We start from the raw sequence: 24,098 nt of genomic DNA, 5'->3' as shown, positions 1-24,098 counted from the left end.
ATAAGCAACACAAGTCAATCTTTATTGAAAACTGAAGTATTAATACATAACAATTCTTGTTACAATAAACGTGCTTTTAAGAATTTAAATCTGAGCTCATCTACTCATTGAATTGCATAAAAAATAAAAAAGTATGAATTTTCACAATTGAACTGGCTCAGAATGGGAGCTCCACTCTTTGTGTTGATGCTATCGATAGTTCAATGCAGGAGTGAGTGATGCCTTAAAACTTATTCTGGAAGACAACATTGACCTAAACTTAAAAAAAAAAAGTACCAATGCAACTGCTCGTAAGACAGTTTTAAAAGAAGTCATAAAAAGGAAAGCTGTGTCTATTCTATAACAAACATGGAGAACTATTACTGGGGCCTCTTGTACTTCCATTGCATGCACTCACTTTTTCAATCTTAGACAGGAGGGCAGCCAATAATAGCATTACAATGAAAAAAAATAAACTTAAAAAACCACTAACAAATCCATTCTACTTAAAACAAGTCTGTACAGCAGCCAGCTAAAAAAGCTTTCCCAGTTTGCCTGCTAAGTGCCCAAAAGTCACAACAGTTTAGAAAAGCCACGTTCACTTTCTTGATGTTGAAGCTTCAGAGCCCATAAACTGTGTACAATATTAAAAAAACAACACAAACGGACCCTTACTGACAGTGAAATTTGGATGTTTCAGTGTTATGTTTAACCCACACAAGAGAAGTTTTCTTTGTCCCTAGATCAGCACTGTTCCTCTTCCCTCTCTTCTGTCTACACACCCCCTACTCGTTTTTCCTCAACAGCCCCCAAAGAAAGGCATATGCAGCCTGCTGAAAGAGTCAGTCCTTGCTACTTCAGAGGAGGTCTCTGAATGCCCTTCACTCTTGGCAAGGCTTGATGCGCAAAACTACCCTAACCCTGCTGCAGTTGTTCCTGTTCACCGGCGTTCTACCTCACCCCATCTGGGAGTCTCTGCAGGAAGCTTACAGTTGATAAAATACAGGATTAGAAAGCTGACAGTTACAAGAACAATCTGAATGAGCTTAAATCTTTACATTTTTTGAACAGGTGTTCACATGCACTCAGAGGCGATGATTAATGGATGGCTTCTGACCCTTGGCACAGGCCAAGGCTGGCCAGTGACACCTGCTGGAAAAGGCCCAGTAAGGATCATGCCCATTTCCTACCAGCTACTACACAAACCACACCTCAGCAACTGCAAGTTACCATCTGACAGCCACAGCATCTGTCCTCTTTCCCATAAACTCCATCTGAAGCATCACTACTGTTCATATTCCTATCATGGGAGGTTTCTCACACATGGTATTTACTACTCTGGTACAAGTGTAAGCCTAGAGTTAAGTGGTGGTATTGGATCCCTGTGCTTGCCTATTCAAGCAAAAATATGTTCCAGACTCCAACAAATGGTGTTTAATTCTGTGCTTAAACAGAGAAGAGTGATTCCAAGTCAGTTCTGATCATCTTTTGCTCAGACACTAAGTGGCCTTACTACCCAAGCAGCAGTGAAGCCACAACTCCATGAAGAGTAGTCAATGTTGAGTACCCTGGTATACAACTCTGTACCATGAACTATTCTCAGACAACACTAAGACATGGTGGCACTTACAGGTGGTCGTGGTAGTTTGGTTTTTAGTGGATGAAGCAGTACAAGGAAGGACTTCAACTAAGCTGAAGGATTTTTTTTCTTGTCTACCACTGCATAAAAGCATTTAACTTGCATAGTACACTCAAAAGAAGCTTTCTTGAACAGCATTCCATCACGCCTCCTAGAAATTCCAAGCAGGAGATGGTTACAACACGCACAAGCAAGGTCCAGTAGTAGGTTCTGCTTTCCCGCCTAGTGTTTTGTTAACCACCACACCACTGACCAGGGCTACACATTTTTGGTGCCTTATTAGCCATTTCCTTTGCTGCTGCTACATTTAAAAGACATTTTCATCTGTCGTTTCTGACATAGGGAATACCTCAGTTTTAAAAAATACTTTAGCTAAACTCAACACCTGAAATTCCAATTAAAGAAGGGAAAAAAAAAATGTCATCTTTCTTGGACTTCTCTTTGTTATTGCTGCAAGTTATTTTCAGTTCCAGGTTTAAAGTAGTTTCTTTATTTTAATCATATAAAGCTGCCATAAAAGTTTGGTTTTGTTGGTTTGGTTTTTTTTTTTTTTTCATGTGTGTTTTTTTTTTTTTTTCCTCTTTTTTTTGGATTTTTTTTCTTTAAAGAGAAGCTTGAAATGTCTCTGCTGCACTGGCTCTTTCCATTTGCTGAGGAGCTCCAGTGCAAACACATACTGCGCATTTATCTATAAAGGAATTCTAAACAGGGAATGTTATATAAAAAGCAGGAGAGAATGTTTTGTAAGACCCTCACTGTGTAAACGCCTATTTAATGATGTACAGTTCCCCCACTGCAGTTTTATATCCATGCTTTCTACTATTTGCAACATTAACATTAAGATAGTTATATATACACGTATTCCCCCCCATCCCCCTGCGCTGTGCTTTTGGTTACTTTCCGTATCAACAGCTGGAGACACGCTCCACCCTCCCAGTAGACTACAACGGATCAGAACTGGAAGGTGTACGTATGCCTTTCAAAAAAGGTTCACTTTCCCCCCCTGTGGATGAATCCCATAATGCAACTTAGAAAAAAAAGTGCTCAAGTTAAGTGAGACTGCCTAAATGTTATGGAGTATTATACAGAGACCAATTCCAAAGTGACATTTAGGAATCTGAAGTCAGAGAAAATATATAGGAGGTTATATTCATTCCTTACCTATTTATCTATTGCAGCACTCAAAAGTTCTTTCCTATGATTTTCAGAGCTTTAGTTTATCGAGTGGTGAGACAGGAGACAGCAAAGCTTTGAGCTCGTTCTTCGTAGCTTCTCCCCGACACAGTACTGTTTCATTCCTCAGCTCTTTGTTAAAACCATGCCAAGACAACAAAAGGTCACTCTCCATGGGCAAAAATGGACAAATGGCCTGTGTCTGTTCCCTGTGGTCTCTGGCACACCTGACTAATCACAGCTGCAAATCTACTACACAAATGGAATTGTTACACAGACTTGAACGAAGCAGAACAGATTCAAACAAGTTTGTCTGGGGTCATTTTCTGCTCCCTATAAAAACATAAGGAAATCTCTAAGCTGCAGTAAGTGCTTATGAGTAAGGTTTAAAGTAGTTATCCCACCGATATAGTTACATTCAAGGCATTAGAAATAAGGGGGCCGTCCACTGACAGTGATTCATGCAAAACAAACCTAAACTTTATTAAACAATTAAAAAAAAAGTACAAAATATGGAGAGTGCTTACTGTAAAAAATAAAGTTACTGAAGGCTCTAACCACCAACGGGTTATGTATGAAGGTCTGTAAGCCTCCCACCAGGGCAGAGTACTGGAATGGCAGCAGTAAATCAACACTGATGCTAGCCTGAAGCAGCTGCCAAATCTGTATAGGCGCAGAACACCCCAGAACAAAGCCTAGCTAGATACAGAATCTAAACATTTTACTTCTGAATGGAAGTTAACCTACAAGAACAATACAGCCTGATATATTTCCGTGGAAACACTTAAAAGGGAACAACATTTTATAACCATTAACTGCATAATTTATTGCAAGCAGAACGTATCCAAAAAAAAGAAAAATGGCATCTTTCTGGAGTCGTAAGTCAAGCAGGTTTAACAAAAACCTTGATTTTGTGTGCAATATTCAAATTTAAAACTTTAAAATCTCCCCCGTAACAATTTTGGTATACAAATGGGTTCTAAGGCTAGCCCTTTATCACCACAGCATTTGCTTTGAGGTACTTTTTAAAAATTGAAGTTTCAAGAAAGAATATCAGAAATGACTCATTGCAATGAAATGCTGATCTACAGTCAAGTCTTATTTTATGTGCTTCCAAGTGCAATTTAGGATGTATAAAAGAAAATACTAAGACAAGACATCAAAATGCCATAACCAGCAAATGTCTCCTATTTCAATTACAAACATTTTCAGGAGAAAAAAAAAACCCCAAACAGCTACTTGAAACCTCTATGTTCTGGCAGCCCTACGACAGCATATCCATCGTCCATACTGCAGGTAGCTAAGAACGAAACTGTGTTAAAATGATTTGTTCCCTTTTAACATACTCATCAGGCACACAAGCTTTCCTCAAAATAACATGCAGCTGAACTCCTCACGTTTGTTGTAGAAAGCCTTAGTTGTAGGAAAGCAAGCTGGATCAACTGCACACACATTTTCAACTGACTACAACATCCTTTAGAAAAAACAGCACGGAATTCCTGAACTGAGAACTAAAAGAAAGTGTTTTTCTGTCAGACTGTCTGGCAGTCTCACTTTGACACATCTTGCATCATATGGAAGATAGTACTGGATGTATCTCCCCCAGGACATGCACTTCATAATGCAGGTGATGTCACCTCCTACTATTCCTAAGAGCCAGTTTTGCCTCAAGGAAGTTTGCTGTGTTTACTGGCACACATAGCATTTCCGCCGTCATTTCATTCTGATCCTTAAGAACACCTGTATAACACTGAATCCACATAATGAAAATGAAAAGGTATGAAGTAAACTAATCATGTGCGGGATTTCTACAGCTTGTCCGACTCACTTTCCAGTCACTCCAATTTAGTAGTTGAATTTGGAAAGAATACGTCACTTAGACAAAAATACGCCCCTTTTAAACTGGCAACTCCATCAACCTGAAAAAGGCTGAAGCACTTATCTAATGTATATTATGGTATCCTTTAAAGAAATTCACTTTTATGGTTCTACCTTTTAAGACCCTGCATACATTACAACAGTGCATTAGTGATACAAGTTGTAAAATACTTTTCGGTTCCTTTGGATTTGCATATGATGGTTTTTGCATCAGTCACTGCAGGTAGATTGAGCAAGCTTTGTTTTTGTGTTTTTAACATGCATTCAACTAGATATGGATCAGATAAATTTATACTCCCTTTTTATCATTATAATTAGCTAAAAAATTGCAAGACAGTCCACAAAACAGGGTTTGCTTTAAGACTAACTGCTGGAGTTCCAAGATGTAAGATATGCAGCACTGGAAAAATCTTCTGTGATCAGGAATTAGTAGTGTTTAGCCAAGTGTTGAAAGCATTCAGAAGAAAAGTCCTGGTTGGAGGCATGAGGGCTTCAGCACCAACTTTTAAACCTCAATTTCTTGATTGCATATCTCCCATCTTCAAACCTATGTTAAGAGGGGGGAAAAACAGTAGGAAGTGTTCTCAATATGTGAAATGTTATTCGAGTGTGGCAGAACATTCTAACTTTACATGCACCACACTGATACGCATGCACAACAAGTAGTGTATTGTGCTATCCCAGAGCTTATCCAGTCAATTGAAATCTATAGGCTTCTAGGTTTAAAGCTCACTGCACTGACTGACATTCATGTCATGTCCATTCCATCATCAGTACTTTTGTCTGAAGTACAAGGTGCAATATTGAAAAAGTGTTTTATGTTAAATTATCAGCAGTCATGGGTGCAGTCATAGTAATCCTCTCACTTTCTATACTCATGTAATATGACAATCTTGGATTAAATATTGTAGGTGAAACATTTCAAATCTGCAGACTGATACATAGCATCACAGCAAAATCAGAAGTGCCTGTTGCATCACTACCTCAAAGAGAATACAGTCACCTGTAATCACAGAACTCTGGATGCTTAACTGCTGAAACAGAAATCCAGAGAAATTAAAACAGAGTTAACTTTGTCACAAACTAAATGGACTAGGAGTGAAAGTTTCTAATTCAGATGGTACGACAAGTCCTTATTTCAAATGAAGCTGGTTTACGTCAAACAAAAACACCAACAATAAACAATCCCCCAAAAAACAAACCCCTGCAAAATAACCCAAAATAACCCAGAAACAGCAGCAAGGATCCCATAAACATGAGGCTTTGTGTCAGTTTGACAAACATTACACACCCAAAATCCATCCCATCTTACAGCAGATTTCAACACTGAACTCCATTTCTCAAAACCTGAGATCTAAATGTTAGTGCTCGCTAGAAACAATTTTTCTATGCTGACCACAAGCAGCATGAACTGATACTTACCTGAAACACAAAGAATACAGGAAATGAGCTCAAGGTTATACTTGTTTCAGCAGCTTGAGACACAGATTCAGCCTCAGAGCAAACCACTTACCTTGCTTACATAATTAGCCAAAGACTACAAAATGACACACACCGCTTCATTCGGGAAGCTGAAGTCAACAACTAGCAATGAATCTGAAATGCTGAACACATTTCCTCCCAGATGTGTTTTAATAAGGCAAATTTGAGGGTCATTCTTCCATATTCAGCACTCATGAGCAATGAAAATGATTCTGTGATTTCTGAAGATGTCTCATGAGGCTTCTTTCCTTTGCAGTGAACAGCTATTAACTAAACAATACTTTGTGTATTTTCATTCAATTAGAATACTTCCCCAGACTGCTTACCTTCCAAAAAGTCACCATGCAAGAACCTGCAACACTGTCATTTGTAAGAAAGATAAACGGCTTTCAGTTTAAACTCGTCACTTACACTGACTGCCAGGATGATCACCACTGTGGGGGCACATAACTATAGGTTGGTGTTCCTGGAGCCCGGTACGTGGGCATAGTAACTGGATGAGGGGCTACTGGAGTTGGGGAATGAGTTGTCAACAAAGTACCTAGGATGAAGAGAACATGTGTTTCAGTCAGCACAAATTCCAGTACAGAGGGGAAAAAAACCCCAACAAATAAGGAAGGGAAGGGGGAGAGAAAAAGAGTGAGTTTAAAAAATAATTACAGCTTGCTCATCTTCAATTTAAAATCATCCCAATCTTCAAACCTTTATGCAAAGGGATCATTCTGATGTTTAGTCCAATGCACACAAAAAAGATCATTACTCTACCAGAAACCCTGTGACATAAGCATTAGTTATCACAAAACTTCTTCCCACAGCAGGCTTTACATGCTGTAAAAATATTTCATGGTAGAGGTAAGTTGATTGATCAGTTCACCACAGGATGTTAGGGGTTGGAAGGGACCCCTGGAGATCTTTGAGTCCAACTCCCTTGCCAGAGTAGGGCCATATGATGTAATGCACGTTGCACAGGAACACATCCAGATGGGTCTTGAAAGTCTCCAGAGAAGAAGACTCCATAACCTCTCTGGGGAGCCTGACTGACAGTGAAGAAGTTCTTCCTTATGTTGAGGTGGAACTTCTTGTGCAGTAGTTTGCATCCACTGCTCCTTGTCCTATCACAGGGCGCAAGTGAGAAGAGACTGTCCCTTCCTTCTTGACACCCAGCCCTCATATTTATATACATTTACTAGATCCCCTCTCAGTCTTCTCCTCTAGTTCTTCTTTGCGGAATTAGAGCTTTTTACAGACTTCAGAAACAGGGGCTTCAGAAACAAACAGGCTGAGATAGCAAGGTCTAAACAGTCTCACTCTATAGCGCTTTATCAAAACAGCAACAAACACCTGGGATATGGTTGCCCATGTCTGAAATCTCAATGTTAAGTCAGTTTGGGACATGTAACTACTCTCATTTTCAGATTCCTCAAATTAAAGGATAAAGCTAACAGACAAAAACCAGGATCTGAAAACAAGCTAATGGCTCTCATTAATTTTAGTTTACTGAGTGGAACGCCTGCTGAGGGTGAATGAGGACATTTCTTCAGTTACCACCCACTGAGTAGCAAAGCAGGACACCCCCTCAGTAGACACTCACAGATGAGTCTAGATATTGGTTAAATAACATTTTTTTTCCAAACCACTACCACTATGAGAGTGTGGCAGTAAGAGAGACATCCCAATTCATTTTCTTGGCACAGAAGACCTGCAGGTAGTGCAAACACATACAATATTAAAACATAACATGCAAAGAAGCTCAGTGATAGGATGGATAGGGTTGAGAACACTGGATTCTTCCTCAGCCTTAAAAGATTGCTGGTTTTGACTAGGCATTAAAAAAAAAATCCATTGAAAAGATGAAGTCAGACTCCTAAGATGGTTAAGGTGAGAATTAAGGAGGCAAGAGTAAGCAAAATTCCATAGGGATATAAAACTACCATAATACTAGTATCTGAAAAGAGGATGTGGTATCTCTATCTTTAGAGATGATTAAGTATTACTGAACAAATAGGCAGCCAGACCCACTTTGAAGACACTGGACCAGACAACTTACAGAAGACCCTTCTAATCTGAACAGTTTTATGATTCTGCCAAGCACACCTCTAGTTATCACATTTTCATAATGCAGCTGTATTCTGTCTCAACCTGAGAAGAGTTTCAACATGGAAACAGAGAGGTTCTAGGTCCACAAACCTGCTGACATTGCCATAGTAGTCCCAGCCACCATTCCCATGGTCACACCATTTCCTCTTGGTGGCGGAATCGGAGCAGGATACATGGTTGCTGGCATGCCGTTGGGTTGCACAACTGTGGTGTGGTGAATTACGTGGGGTGGTGCTGCATATAAAGGCTGTGTGTAATAAGTGCCTTGCTGTTGAAGAAAGAAAACAAGCAGATTAAGTAATTACAGTCTGCCCGCTGGGGAAGATAAATTATGTCTTCCTTCATGAACGTGTCAGAAAATAAAAGCACTAAAGATGCAGAGCATCTTACAGAGCAGAAACTAAAACATTCAACTACTCAAATGGTGTTTCACTGCCAGCTTTACCATTTGGCTCCTTTCTAGGGCATTTAGGATAAAATTCAAAGCACAACTCCAGGGCTGACCATACCTGCCACAGCAAGTGCTCACTTGTCATTCACCCTCTGTTTCCTACATTTTAATACACTAATCTATGACAGAACTTCCTTCAGTCTTTCCTAATTTTTTATTCAGCTGCTTTTAAAGAACCAGATATTTCTGACAAATCCAAATACAGTAAACAGCTTGGATAAAGTTTGTGAGATGCTTATTAACTCCCTTCAGCTACTGCACACGTCAGGCAAGTTTCCTCTATGCAGAAAGAGGGCCAGCTTTTCCCCAAAACATCCCATTTACTGAGGTCTCTTAATTCCATCCTTTCTAAATAGCTTTCAGCAGTTTTGGTAGTACAAGACATGGTAAACCCCTGAATCACAACAGGGGCATCTAAAAAAAAAAAAGAGATCACAGCATCCAGTTTTCAAACTACTGCATCTAGTGTCTCTTCAAAGACTGAACACATTATGAGTAAGCACTGGGTAACTTGTGAGAAAGAGCACGCAGAGACACACTCAATACATCACTATATTAAGGACTCTTACTGTAGGTAGTTAAAAATTCTCTCCATCCACAAAGAAATAAATGTGACGTACAGTGTAGAGTTCAAGTAGGTAGAAGGTGGTAAACAAAATGCTGTCCCAACAGAGAGTTGTTTGGTTTGCTCATTTACCTGTGCATACGGATTCTGCTGTGGATAGGCACTTCGAACAGGGTACACAGCAGTCTGGTAGGGATTTGGTGATGACGAATATGGTGGCACTGCTCCACTGGTGGGTGAACAAGATACTTTATACGGAGTGCCTGGTGTGTAACCTGAAACAAAGGTAAATCTGCATTAAAAACACGAAAAACGTGTCAGTACACTGCTTTCTGAACTCAGAGATAACAATTTTATTGATTTCCAGCTTCCTTAATCTTTATGTGAGCACTCCACAGGCAAGTCTCAAGCACAAGCTCTAGCCTTTGCATAATTCTGATAACAGTCTGAAAATAAGACTTGGCTATGTCAACCAAGCATGAAATGCTTAAATGTATTTTTGCACAATTTGCTTTTCAATCTATGGCTATGAGATAGAAAAGTGAATTTTGATTTTTGTAGTAATATCACGCAACACTTGGAACCAGCACATGAAGCAGCATTCCTACATAGGAATTTGGCACATCCTAATATCAGCTCCCTAAAGAGTATTGGCAAAAACATCTAAATGGTTAAGTAACCAGCAATTACCCTCTGTAGAAAATGATGCAGCACAAGAGTTGCAATTTCTGGTCAGAATCACACAAAGAGCTCAAGAAAATATTTCAGAGAACAGAGGTAAATAATCTGCAATCTGTACTTCAACTTGCATTTATTCTGTTTGGTTTTCTGGCATTTTCTAGACTGGATAAAGTAAACATGAAAGGCCCTACCTTTAAAACATGACCTTACGTTGCGAACTATTCCATTCTTAAATGGGTAAGTAGCAAGTGCTGCCTCAGACCATGCCTAAAGACAGCTTTTCTGTAATTTCTCCTACCCTCATCAGATAAGGTCTCAGGATAACAGGACCAGGGCTTGATGAGTCATGGAGGACAGCACCATTGCTCCTGCACACTACACTCTCAAGATCACACTACAGCCTAATGGCCATAGCAGGAATGCAAATACCAGTGCTGACATTCAGAGTAGTAAACAACAGGCATCACCTGTTCTAGAGAAAGCATCAAGGCCCAGGTCTGTGCTAGGATGAAAAGATCTTGGGCCTCATGCAGATCCACCACACTGGGAGATGTAACATTCACAGATACAATTTGTATTTAGTTGTACAAGCTAGTACTGAGGCAACACTAGGAAGAAAATACACTTTGTAATCATAGGAAAAAATGAGACTGAGAGAACAGAGATGAGGTTGATTTTAAAAACTGTCTAGAATGTCTTGATTTCAATACAGAGAACAGATCTGAAGCCATATAGCAGAGAGCACACTGGCATTTATGATGGGAAAGATCATTCTGTGCAGATGGCATGATGACAGATAGCCTTGATTCCTCTTGCAGAAGTCTGAGTTTCTTCCCAATTTCATTCTGCCCTTCAAACTGAAAATTATGTTACTGAAGAAATAAGTTTACTAAGTATGTCTCTTATTAATAAAATAGAATTTATGACCTTTAGAGACACTAAAGCAAGCTACCACAGCACTTACTCTTTAACTGTTGTTTTTTTTTAGAGATCCTAAGTATTTGACAAGTGGAGCATGCTGAGAAAGTAACTTCTATTTCTAGAATGGAGAGTTATTTGCGTTGATAAACTCAGACACAAAATGCTGAACAAGAAGCACCACTGAACTACAGTTATACCCTCAGCCAAGCCCGCTCTCATTCTGAAAACTCACTCGATACATCTGCACAGGCAATTTAACTTTCATCCTTACAAAGTAGTACATCTGTGCAAGAGGTATTCTGCCTTCCCATTTAACTTTTTTCATCCTTAAAATGGATGAAAGCTCTTCAAAGTAAACCACATATTTATTCAAAACCCACAGAAATTTAAGAAGGTACTGCAAAATGGTACCCTTTCTGAACAGCAGTGGCACAACACATTCAAACAGTGCTGTGTGATGCAAACTTATAAAAGGTTTGATTCTACAAACAAGCAGTTACAACATAAAAAGCTGGCAGGGGGGAAACCCATCTGTTAGGACAAAGTACTTCAAGTTGTTATCTGCCTGAATTAGAAGATCTGGACATTCTGAATTTCTGTTGATAGTTTAAAGAGTAGCCAAAAAAAGCTATTCTTAGTTCTGAAAAAAGCTACATTTCTATTCAGTAGCACTAAGGACTCCAGTAGTAGTAGCTTCACAAAAAAACTAAGGGCATTTGAAGATGATATACCACTTCTAGAGCTCTTTATTCCTTTTCCACACAAAAGTGAAAAATTTCTTACTCTGTTATATAGCATGAGATATATTCCAAGATTAATCAATGCAAACCAATCTTACAACACAATGAAATCTAACAAGTAAAAAAATATTCCCCAGAAACCATAATCTTTTGTTACAACATAACTGACATGGAGGAAAACCCACAGTCAACTGGATAAAACCATCAGTGTTGTGATTTGGTAAATTATGTGCAGCCTGTTTTCATCTTCCTGCAGTAGGACACTCAAACTGCAACCAGTAACATGACTGGAAACTACCTTTCAGTTATTTCATCATAGGATCACAATCCACAGCTACTCCTCTGCACAGCTGCAGGAATCCTAGTGATACAGACAGTGGAGCACAGAAAGCAGAGACACAGCACTAAGGTAATCTCCCTCATGAAACTGAAGAGCCTGTTAGCAATACAAGATGATAATAAAAACTCCACATACAGTTTTGATTCCTGTGCTAAATTATACCCCTGATAGGAGCTGTTCTCCCTTCAACATCACTCAAAGAAGCTCTTAAGCAATCCAATGCAGACACAAACTGGTACCCCTAGATGTGACACTTGCACAGAGGCAATACCCTATCCAAACTGTACTTTTTTCCCCCTCCTATTACTAGAGCTTATAACATCCATCAGTTTCCCTGTCTTAAGACTGAAGAACAGCCAAAATCAGTTCTGTGCTCACTATGCCTCTAAGCAGAGACTCAGGTTGTAGCAACCAGAATACTCCACAGTTCCAAGGAAAGCTACACATTTCTAACAGGTTCTGCAGGCAAACGTTTTAGATGATATACTTTTGCCTCAGTAAACACTGTTAGCAGACACTTTGGGGAGTCTCCTGGTAGATAATGAAATACCATACGTTACAAATACTGACCTTCAACAATGCCAGCAGGTTTCCACAACCTCAGCTTCCCAGTTTCAAACAGCATTCTGTCCTATCCCCACAAATTACACAAGGGCATTCAGCAACAGATAGTTTAGGTGATGTGTACCTCCAGAAAACTGGCATAATCCATGTAAGTGCAACATAGCCCAGAACTACATTGACAAAGAGTATAACAAATTCCTTAGTGCACAGGGTGAATATTGTTCTTACCAGATGTACGTTCCTGGTTTAAGGGAAAATTAAAGCTGAAAGTTTCAAGGAATTCAAGCATTCATCATGTGAAAATCATCAACTAGTCAAAGAGGACTATGTGAATACAACTTCAGTGAATGCTTTGGTTCCTCTTCTATCTGGTTTTCCATCTCCCTTCTCCCATGCTCATCACCCTTTTTCTGATATGACAAGCATGCAACCATGGTTAGCGAATTCCTCCCCCAGTATCCACTACAGACAAAATACTTTTACCTAACAACCAGGCTTTCCAGACAATTAGTTTGTGCAAGACCATTTTAAGGGCAGAAAGAAGACAGCAAGCTGAACTTGGAAAGATATGACTTAAGAACAAGGATGAAAAAGAATTTTGAGGACAAGAAAAAAAAAAAAAGGAATCTGAAAAGGACATGTAAGATGCAAAGCAAGCAGAATCTCGCAGCAAGGCAAGGGAAATGTGATGCAATCCTCAAGTATCAGCCTGAAATAAAGAAACAACAACTAAAAAACTCAGCTTTTTCCTTTTCTGAAGGGGAAGAGTATGGCTTAAGATTTTAATTTTTCAGATGATTCCTTACAAGTCACATTCAAAGCAATGTAAAACTTATCCTACAGTAAAAGTGCCATTGTAAGCCCCTGCAGCTTTCCCCTCCTTTTGTGGTTCTAACAAATTCCAAACTTTGGGTTCCTGCTCTGACATGATCTATTACACATACCTGTTTGGAAGGTAGGATTTGCTCCAGGATACATATTAGGGGAATAGGCAGGAGCAGCCGCTGCATAGCCCATTGGGAAGCCAGCTAGAAAAAAGAATGCCAAAGTTATTTTCTAGACTTGACTGCACAGTCTAATCAGACTTTCAAAGATTCTCACTGTACATATTTTAACTAAGTTAAGCTAACAGATGGCCCTCAATCACACCTCAACTGAAACACTGGGCTCCTCTTCTCCCAGGCCACATGAAGCTAACAGGTAAGGAGTCACAAGTGCCATTCTCCCTTACATTCCCATTCCAGCAAATCTCAAGGTTTGTCAAACTTTGTGCAACTATTAACTTTTGCCCTCCCTCCCCTGAGATTTAAGGTCTGATGTAAAATGTTTCTGAAGTAAATGGACTTTTCAAAGAAATAAATGTCTAAAGGTCAGTTACTCTTGACTCTCCAGATCAAAGATACCCCCATTTGAGAGTGCAAAGCAACCTCAGGTTAGTCCACAAAGTTTGTTGCATTTGACACAAACCTGTCATCACACTCAGGTATCAAAACAAGCTCACCAGTCCCAGGCACATACTGTGACAATTTAACAGTAACACACAATTCACTGAGATATCAGCACCATGACTAGCAAACACTTCTCGACCAGAATACAGCCACCACTATGGCTGAACTAACAGCACCGTGTGCTGGCCTCCAACACATGGCAAAAACACACCATTAGCAAAAGCTAGTTACTCGAAGGATACAAAGTTGGGTTAGACTGCAGTTCTGAACTGTGAAATTGCGACAGAAGATTCTGAATAACTACTATTCACCTCCCCAATAACTTTGTTACATTATTCCAAACTGTACAACCAAGTAATATCTGTATTCAGAAAGACTAACTCTGCCCGATTTTGTTACCGGCATATAGAGATTTCAGCTTCTCCATGAGCTGTCAAGCCTAAAACTCTTAAACTCCATTCAAATTTGAAGGGTTTCTATTGCATTCTATAGATCCCAGAATCCCTAGTAATTACTCCTAACAATAAAAATTCCTTAGCTCAGGACTGTATACGCAAGCTTACGCTTTGTGAAGCGCCCTGTAAACATATCAAGTGGCATACGCTTGGCACTATTACCAAGTGGTCAGCGTGGATAAGACTATGAAAAGCACTAGACTTAAAAATCAAAGGTCAAAAGAGCATATCCAACTCATAACAACTTTTCAGATTGTAAATACCTTTCAAGTTTTCAAATTCAGGAGCTGTGAGTGAAAAGCTTTAGTACAGCTTTATATCTTACTCTAAATGACTAGCAAGTGTAACATTATTTGGTTTATGGATTTTTAGTCCTGTGTTCTTTCTTCACAGATTTAGACCCACAGCGGAGCACCAAACCAAGAAACAACCACAACACCCAAGTAAAACATAGACCTACTTTTTATTTTAGAGAATGCTTTGTGTTTTTCCCCACAATCTTTTAAGACTGAACCATGCAGCTCAGCAAACTATCTGTAACAGGGTAAAACCATAGACCTTATTGACTAAGCTCAATTTGAGGATTACAGTTGTAACCTCACTGACTGCTGTAAGGAGGAATTTTGAGTGGTCAACTTGTAGCATGACATTTAAGGCACTTCTATAACAATTCTACTTCAATTCCATATATTGTGGTTACACTAATTTATACACAGTGAAGATCATCAAATATACAGTACTTCATAATTCCGGATGTCAGTATAACAGTATAACAAAATATTAGCACTTGTAATATTGTTTAATCTATTTATGAATTTACAATAGTATATCTTCCCAAGTAAATTAAGGTACCACTTAGAGTAGTATAAATAAGAGTTTCAATGCAATGTGAAAATGGTTTTAAGTACAAATGAAACCCCAGTTAATATAAATCTGTTCAGAAAATTAACAGATATAAAAATAGTTATATTTAAATAATACATAATAATCTTTACCTAAAGCAAAATAAGGCCTTAAAAATGCAATATATTAAAATATACAAAATAATTGTACTGTAACTGGTATTAATTAGCAAAACACTGGTCCTTGTCCTATTATAAAAATTACTGTAGTCCACACACCTCAGCCAGCTACAGAGAATAAGACCACCCTGCGGGAATCATGGTTACACAGCACCAGCTTGACAATTTATTACTGTACCATTTCAGTCACTCAACAGACAAAAAAACCACTGCAACACAGGTTGCATTTTCCCTGTATGCTGTGAAAAAAACATGAAAGGCACGCTAATTTGAGGGGAAAAAAGTATCCAAAAAGCAAAATCAAGTAACGAAAAGGTTTTTCAGACAGTCAAGTCAAAAGTAAAGGAAATGCATTAGGCCATGAGAACTAAGAAGGAACAAAGAAAAGTGGACAAGAAAACAGGAATTCCAGTATATTACCTAGGCTGAAAAACAAATTTAAATGTGTAAATACCATTAGGAAAATATAGTACAACTACAAAGAATACAAAGTAACAGCACAGGAAACAATTCAATCACAGAATAGTCTTGTAAAAGCTACAAAAGTTTAATTGGTTTGATACAAAGTCTGAGCTGAGAGACCCTTCAGCCTCTCTCAGGGCAGAGATAATATCCCTTAGTCTGCAGATACCAGAAGAAAACAAACCAACCAACCAACCCACCCCACACAAAGAAAGAAAGAAACAAAAACCCACAAAAAAAAACAAACACAAAAACCCCAGGAAACCACCTGAGAACTGCATCAAGACATACTGCTTGAAGTGTTGCAGAGAGGCACAGAGCCCTTTCTCTTCAGCAGCCTTCCTGCATACTTCTGTCCGAATCTAATTATTGCATTATCCAACTTGTGAACTATGGGGACATCAGAAATAAAGCCTACTCACATACATCAGGATGTAATGGGGGAAAACCCTAGTGAGAAACTTGAAGCCTAATGACAGGCACAAAAAGCAAGAAATACGTTTAATTTCTGCTTAAAAAAATGGTTTTGGTTATTTTCTTGGTCACATCTTTGATGCTATGCTTCAGGCAATCAGATAGCATAAGCAAGAATTAACCAACTAGCAGCAGAAATAGACTGACTCCTCTTGCAGAATGTAATTATTAGAGCTACCAAAATAAGCTGCTCTGGAAGAGGTATTGAAGTTAGAAATACAACAGAACTAACATCACTCTTGAAATGTCACTGTTCGAATTTTAAAAACCCCACCCAAATTCCAAGTGATTACCTTACAGAAAGCCATTCAGAAGTGACAATTTGTGCTTATAAATTTAAGTGTGGCCATGGGAATGGGATGTCCAGGGAGGTGGAGGAGTCACCATCCCTGGAGGTGTTCAAAAGAGGACTGGACATGGCACTTGAAGCCATGGTTTAGCTAGTCATGAGGCGCTGGGTGATAGGTTGGATTGGATAATCTCTGAGGTCTTTTCCAACCTTACTGATTCTGTGATACAAACAAACCAAAACACATTGGAAAACCAGTTACTTACCTGGATAACCAATTCCTTTGGCATTTGCATAGGGAACCCCAGAAGATCCAGGGCTATACACAGGATTCATGATTTCAGTAACTGAATAAGGGGAAAAAAGATAAAAGAAAAAAGTATTTACTCAAGTACAGAAAAACTTTAAAATCTTAGCAACTAAAAGGGGACTAAAAATGGGGGAAAGCATCTCAGAAGAAAAAGTAATAGAAGAAAAAGCAGCAACTTCACTTGTCAACACTGAAGCTGTACCTACAAGTGAGTCTGCAGAAATAAGCTTCAAGGCATTTCAACCCTCAATTGGCTAGACAAGGTCTGAAAAATGAAACATTCTCTGTTGTAAAGCGTCCTTCCAAAGTATTTCCATCCCTACAAGTTCCTCCATGGTGCACAAATCCACAACCTGCTTCAGGAGATCGCAAGGACTTCTCACCCCAAGTCATCTATCAATTGCAATGTATCAATCTTGGTTTCTTCTCATTTCTTACTTGAAGCACCTAGCCAAGGAATGCAAATACTTACAGTCTTATTACTACTGGCATTTCAAGCCTGGAATTCTAGTCCTTTACCAGCACTGCATTTGTCAGCTGTCAACAGCCCAGGTATTGCAGAAGTAAGTGTTAAGAGACTTTCTCTATTAGACTCTCATCAATAGTTATTTATGTGGTTACTTGCTGCTAAGATCTTCAGAGCCTATGACAAGCTGACAGTTGGGTCCACTCATTTCTGGCTTATACAGTCACGCAACAAAAAGGCACTTACAGCTAGCACCACTGGCAGGAATAAAAGCAAATCCTGTTTTAAAAGGGGAAATAAAATGGCACTGAAGATGCTTCTCAAGTTTTTCTAGCAGGCCTGTGTACTTCTGGGAATATAAATCACTGCATCACAGCTCACAACCAAGCCTGCCATGCGTCTCTTACTGTTTGCAACTACTTTTCTAATATTCAAAAAAGAAAATCCATATTTTAACACCAGTATCTTCAACCATCTGTTTTTCTGCACATATTTACAGATTTACCACTTCTTTTCCTGCACGCATCCATTTTTAACTACAAATAGCCTCTAATATCAAGACAGGAGGGCACACTATAAAACCAGACTGATACTTGAATCACTTCCCCTTTTAGATCTTGAGATGCTGTCTTAGTGTGTTAGGTGATTTAACAGTTTAAGAGTTCTTTGTAAATAAAGTTTATGAAGCAAAAACAAGTCACAATTATGTATACATTACTTTACTTACAAAATACACCATGGCAGGAATCTGAGTTTGTCAGTAGAGCTGCACTGATAAACTTGTGCTAAGTGACTGTATAAGGTGTAAGTAGTTTGCTTTTTTAAAGCAATGCTAAAAACAACTCTATGCTAAGAGTTTTAGCAGCACCTAGTACTCAACTGAAGTACAAGAACCATTTGTGCAAAATTAGGAAATGAGAAAGTAAGTGCTCTTAAACTTTATCCTCACATTTCTTGGACTTTTCCACACATAAGCTTTGCAGTAAGACTAACTTAAATAGAATTGCTTTTATTTTTTTCAACCTTCATAGTTGATTACACATTAAGACAACTGAATCCGTTAAGAATGACTTAAAAAACAAGAAACCTGCCACTTACATTGCTTAGAATACAAAAAAACTTCCAGGAGCAGCCCGTTTTCAGCACCTGACCAACATCCAAAAAGCAGTTTGATGCAAATCTCTTCGGAATTGTTCTATGGTAAAAGTGTCACCTTCAAGTATACAGCATTATATTCCACTGAACCCCTCACCCAGTTTTGGTAGCAGTAACTGCTGCTCATTTGCATCTCTGCTATCATTGCAATGTTGATTTTGTCACATTTTGTCTAAATTAAAAAAAAAAATCCCATGAGATTTAAGCTTCACTCCAACATTTTTGAGTTGTAGGAAAAAAGCCTTAAGGAAAGTGGATGCATCCCTCCACTCAAATACAAACAGCACTCTCCCACACCCCCGTATCCCTCCAAATATGCTACTGCTCCTTGCAGTCTCTACAGTAGTTAGGAATAAAGACGACCTATATTCCTCGCACCTTCTGAATGGCAATGAGAAGAAACAAAGAGGCCAGGAAAATCAGCAAGAGCATTCTTCAGGTTTGAGTGAAAAAAACAACCCAACTATTAGAAGAATTGGTAGTCAATTACTGTGGAAGAACACAAGGACATACATTCTGAGGAATGAAAGCTACAGGTCAGACAGCTCCTTGGACTTGATCTGAAAGGAAGTACAGATTAAGAAAGAGGAATTCCACTTAAGTAAGGGGAGAAAAAAAAACACCCTATGCCACAGGGAGCCTGCAAGCTGCCTCTTAAGAGAAATAACATCAAATTCCACTTCAAATACATCCATACTTCTAAATTTACATGTGTACACACATTAATTTATCTTTGGTTGCACAGGTATGTACTTTCACCACTTCTACTTTCACACTTAAGCTTTCACCACTGAGATGAAAGTAGAGATCCTCCAGCCTACCAAAACTGCTTACTGTTTCTGTAGTGTAGAAAAAAATTCACATTGCTCCTAATTAAAAATAATTGTTTTCAGATCTTCTCTGAAAGATCCAACATGCATACATATAATTATATAGTATTATCCAGTGGCTGCAATCATCCCTCTCGATATAATTTTACTTGGAAGGACATCTCTTACATTGAAGTATGGAACTTTGCAGTCTGTTTCCCCATAATGCTCAAAGTCCACAACAAAACCAGTACGGAAACTAGTGTAAAGTGAACCCAAAGAATCACGGCTTTCAACCTTTTTGTTGGTGCTCCCTCCAAAGCATTCTCATGTTAATGTGTATGTAAATAAGTGTCTACTGTGCAGCATCTGTATATAAATTGCACAGAGTCAACTGTATATAAATTACAGTCAACTAATTCTTTCAGCCAAAATGAAGGTAATCATGCTTATTACAGATGCTGCAATTAAAGACTATGCAAACATGCCTGGGAAGTATTAGTGCTTCTCCTTTCACTCTTGCCAGAGCCAATCAAGCTCAATTTGATCATGCCTGTTAAATCTCATCTTGGTCCCTTCCAACTTAAGCCATTCTATGATCTTGACAGAGATAACAGGACAATCATCCTCCTCTAAGAACCTGATTTCAGGAAGCCCAGCACAAAGGCCAACTGCTGCTAATGCTGAAGCTCTAGCAGGCTAAATTAGGTAGGCTTTTACATATAGTTTTTCCTGCTACACTCAGAATTATTATCATGTTTCTAGGAAATTCTGCTTTTAAAAATCGTTTTATTGAAATACATGCAGAAACCAACAAGTAAGTGCAAACACACTAAACCAAGCTGCATATTCCTTTTTAATAGCTATATTTTTCTCATTATTTCTTTTCAGAATTGTGCAGAAACACGATCAGAACTAGATCTATGGAATGCCGCTTTGTGCTCATTTTATGGCAAATTCATCACAAGAGTTGGGGAAGCATCTTCGAGTACCTTGCCTAAAGCACACTGCTGTAGCCTGCTAATGCTTTTTAGTTCCACTGGAACTTAAGCAGACTCACGGTAAGTTATTATAGCATTTAACACCAATCCATTCTGGAACACTTTTGGAATGCTGCTTGCTATGAAATTGTACAAATGACCCAGTTTTCACTTACATAAAGTTCCTTAACAAACTTAATTACCGTCTTGGCAACTGTTCCGCATTTTACCCATTTGATTTGATTTCCAAAGGTTTATAGAAGTAAAGTACAATTTCTAAATGCCTGGTAGTTTGCAATGTAAAAAGAAAGTTATTTTCACTGCTAAGTAACGAAGACAATTCAGCTCTTCAAATAACTGACACTGATTAAAGTCTCAGTTGCACTACATTCTGTTAGAACTCCAGCCACCAAAATAGGCCCTTTGATGCAAATGCTAAGCCAAATAACAGCCACTTTTGTAACAACTACAGCAGGCATTCAAGACTTCATTAAGTCAAAGACAACGCATCCCACACTGCATTAGCATTTGCAGGTAGCATGTATTTTATTTATTCCATTCATCCAAGACTCAAAAAAAGGTTACTGAAGCAAATACTACCCCTGTTCAAAACAGGGCATGGGTTTGTGATAGTCCATGATCAGAGATAGCTGGAATCTGTTTACCCAGAACTGGCATGCTTCTGGCAAGCAACACCACTCCTGTACTGGGACAGCACTGGCACTCTTAAGCCCTCTGCAAACTAGATCGGCTAATCCGGCTAGCAGAATTCTGGAGTCTGCTGGAGCTTTCTGGGCAGAGGGCTGCTACATTTTCATCCTAGAGCTTCAGAGAGCAGAGACACATCAGCAAATGGCTAAGACAGCACCAGTTCCAACACAAGGAAGGAAGCAGGACTGGACAGTGGCAGTACAGACTGAGGCTGCAGAAATTACAGCCTGCAAAAGAACAATTAACAGCTTTGCCCGAAGTTCACACATGAAGTAAAATACAAAGCTGGAAACGTCATTCATATGCAAGTCTTCCTCCCCTGCTTGAGTTACAAGATATTCCTGTCATAAAAGATAAAGAATAGAATCTCTGCAATCATCCTTCCATATTTTAGGTGCATGCATTTTTTTTTTCTAAGAGTACAAAAGAATGGAGCAATTCTGATTTTTTTAATCCTTTCTAATGAATTCAATCCTCACCCGTAACCCTATTCTACTCACAGGTGGGTTTGGTGTCAAAGTGTATGTATTAACACTGATACTACTTGTATCCAGCACGGACAGTATGACTATGTATAAAAGACAGTGGAAATAGTTCTGTATGTCACTCTCAAAATCTGTATCAACTTCACCGGTACATTTGTGATATTGCTCTACTCTGAAAAAAAAAACCCAAAACCCAAACCTAACAATCCAGAACATTACCAAAAGAGCTTTTTTCATCAAAAAAATCCCTACCTATGGAATGAGTAAACAGCCCATCACTTCTCAATGTCTACAATTTCCATGGCTGCTATTGCACAAGAGGATAAAAGTTGTCATCTCCTGTTCTTGAATCTCCTGCAAAGCACTGAGATCATGTATATTCTTATTGCAGAGAAGTGCAACAGTACACCAAAACACCAAGAGTTCCTTACAGTTAGGTTCTTAGAGACCTGTTTATTGCCACTTAGGGGATGTCAGCCAACTAAGATGAAAAAAAACCACACCACCACCAAACCAATCTTCAGCACCATGAATGACCCATATTCACAACTTTTTAGTTAAATCCTAAAGCTCTGCCTTTTGGTATTTTTTCCTATGCAGCACTTTCCCATTAAGTTAATTTTCCATTTATTCCACACTACTTTCTAATACAAGAGGAAACTGTCACAAGTTCCAAATTGATAGCCTCCACAAGCCTCTTAATTCCTCCTACATTTTAACCTGAAAGTTAAAAGCATGTATTTGCTACCCCAAATCTACAAGTTGGGAAGCACACAATATATGACCATGGAAGTTTTATGACACTAACAACTACACATCTTACAGTAAGATCATATTAGAGCAGACAGAAAGTCTAGTCAAATTAGGCAACATGCATGCTACTACTGAACATTTAAGAACAAATTAAGTCCAGCTCTTAGGCCAAGAGCCATATACCTCCCCTTTCTTAAAGACTAACTTTTTCTCAGAGTGTGGAACACATCACTTAGCTGGTGTTCATAGATTGGCTTCAAACCTCCTAGAGAAGTGCTGAACACACTGTTTGCACCAGGCCTTTTTTCATCTCACAAAACTTCCTAGAAGCAGCTACAGATGACTAAAATGTTATTTCTTCCCCCAGCTCCCAGATATACAGGTAACGGGGCAAACAGGACGTGCAAGCCGCAAACAGTCGAAGCTTACTGATCCTGCGCATTTGAAAATCCCACCAACAGATACCCTCGTGACGCCGTACCGAGTGTTTATGAAGTTATCGATGGGACAATCTTCAACCTACACCAGTAACCAGCACTACAGACCTAACATGCATTCAAGCCCAGCCTACTCCATAACGGGCACCGGAGCTCGCTGCAGAGACAGGAAGCAAGAGGGGACAGAACCAGGGGCGGCCGCGGGCCCTACCTGCAGCGGTGCTGAGGCTCCCTCCTGAACCTGCCCATCACCTGCCACCACTTAAAGGCCATCACAGACACCTGTTACGGAGCCCTCCGGCCCCCAGCACCACCGAAGGTTACTCGCTGCCCCGCCTGGCGGACAGCAGAGCGCAGCTGCCCGCGAGCCTCAGCGCTCTGCTCGGCAGCGGCCACAGCGCTGCCCGCGCCACAGCGGCAGTACAGGAGACCGCCCCCCGCCCCTGCGCCGGCACCTGGGATGGCGCCACCGCCACGGCCCTGCAGCCACAGATGAGATCGCCCGAACGGCTAAAAGAAAAAGGCCAAGACGCCGGCGGCGCAGGCCGCGGTAAAGGTGCTGGGCCTGGGCTCCCTTACATAACGGACCCGGCGGGGAAGAAGGAGCGGCTCCGGAAGCCGGCAACACCCGCGTCCGCGACGGGCCTCAACGCCTCGCACTCACCGGGCTGCGGCGCTTCGTGGTGGCGGCCCGGCCGTCGCTGGCTGTTTCGCTGCGTATGTGCGTGCGTCCGTGCGTACACGGGTGCGGGAGGCGGCGGCGGGGCGGGGCAGCGGGCGGAGCCCTGTGCGGGGTGGGGGTGTTGCAGGTGGGGGGGGGGGGGGGCCGTGGCCACCAGGCGACTCCGGCTGCTCCGCGCCCGTCCGCTCCACACAACTGCGCACCGACCCAGGCCAACGTCACTTCCGTGGGGGAGGGGGCGCGCTCCGCCAGGGGGCGGAAGCTTATTGTCACGTGGGCGGAAGCCCCCGGGCGCTGCCCCCCCTTCGTGGCACGTGACCTTGCGTGCCGCCGCCATTAGCCGTGAGCGGTGCACTTGGCTCTCCCTGGCATCAGATTGATCAGCAGCAGGATTCCTAGAGAGTCGAACGGGGCCTAACGCGGCTTACAGCTTGCTTCTGCTAGTGGGGAAGCCAGGGCTGCCCCGGGGCGCTCGGTCCCTCTATCTCGGCCCCGGGGGGCGGAGCGCGTTGCGCCCGCTGGACCCAGCAGCGCTGTTCCTGCTCTGCAGCTGCGAATGTCATCTCCTCGGAGAGGGCTTTTCCTGCGGCCAGCCTTCCCAACTGCCCGGGGTCGGACACTGCATAAACTTCGTGAAAGGGCCTCGCCGA

General features: G+C 40.5%; 1 protein-coding gene across 1 annotated transcript; it reads right to left on the bottom strand.

The window, feature by feature from the left end:
- On the bottom strand, positions 1 to 23,580 carry FAM168B (family with sequence similarity 168 member B). The gene is made up of 8 exons (XM_054166359.1): positions 23,431 to 23,580; positions 16,927 to 17,007; positions 13,455 to 13,538; positions 9,397 to 9,539; positions 8,339 to 8,516; positions 6,563 to 6,692; positions 2,780 to 5,216; positions 1 to 1,769 (listed from the first exon to the last, which is right to left on the bottom strand). Exons 2-6 carry the CDS (start codon positions 16,994 to 16,996, stop codon positions 6,580 to 6,582), a joined length of 588 nt encoding a protein of 195 aa, XP_054022334.1. The 5' UTR covers positions 16,997 to 17,007; positions 23,431 to 23,580; the 3' UTR covers positions 1 to 1,769; positions 2,780 to 5,216; positions 6,563 to 6,579.
- Positions 23,581 to 24,098: the final 518 nt, after the last annotated feature.

The sequence above is a fragment of the Dryobates pubescens genome, chromosome 13 (assembly GCF_014839835.1).
Source record: "Dryobates pubescens isolate bDryPub1 chromosome 13, bDryPub1.pri, whole genome shotgun sequence".
In the NCBI taxonomy this organism is placed as follows: Eukaryota; Metazoa; Chordata; class Aves; order Piciformes; family Picidae; genus Dryobates; species Dryobates pubescens.
The sequence above is the reverse complement of the archived record's forward strand: the minus strand, read 5'-3'. Positions and strand labels throughout refer to the sequence as shown.

Coding starts and splice junctions, on each gene's coding strand:
- FAM168B (XM_054166359.1), bottom strand. CDS start 16,996: ATGAATCCTGTGTATAGCCCTGGATCTTCTGGGGTTCCCTATGCAAAT. Junction 9,540..13,454: donor AAATCCTACCTTCCAAACAG/GTATGTGTAATA, acceptor CCTTTGTTTCAG/GTTACACACCAGGCACTCCG. Junction 6,693..8,338: donor TACTATGGCAATGTCAGCAG/GTTTGTGGACCT, acceptor TCTTCATCCTAG/GTACTTTGTTGACAACTCAT.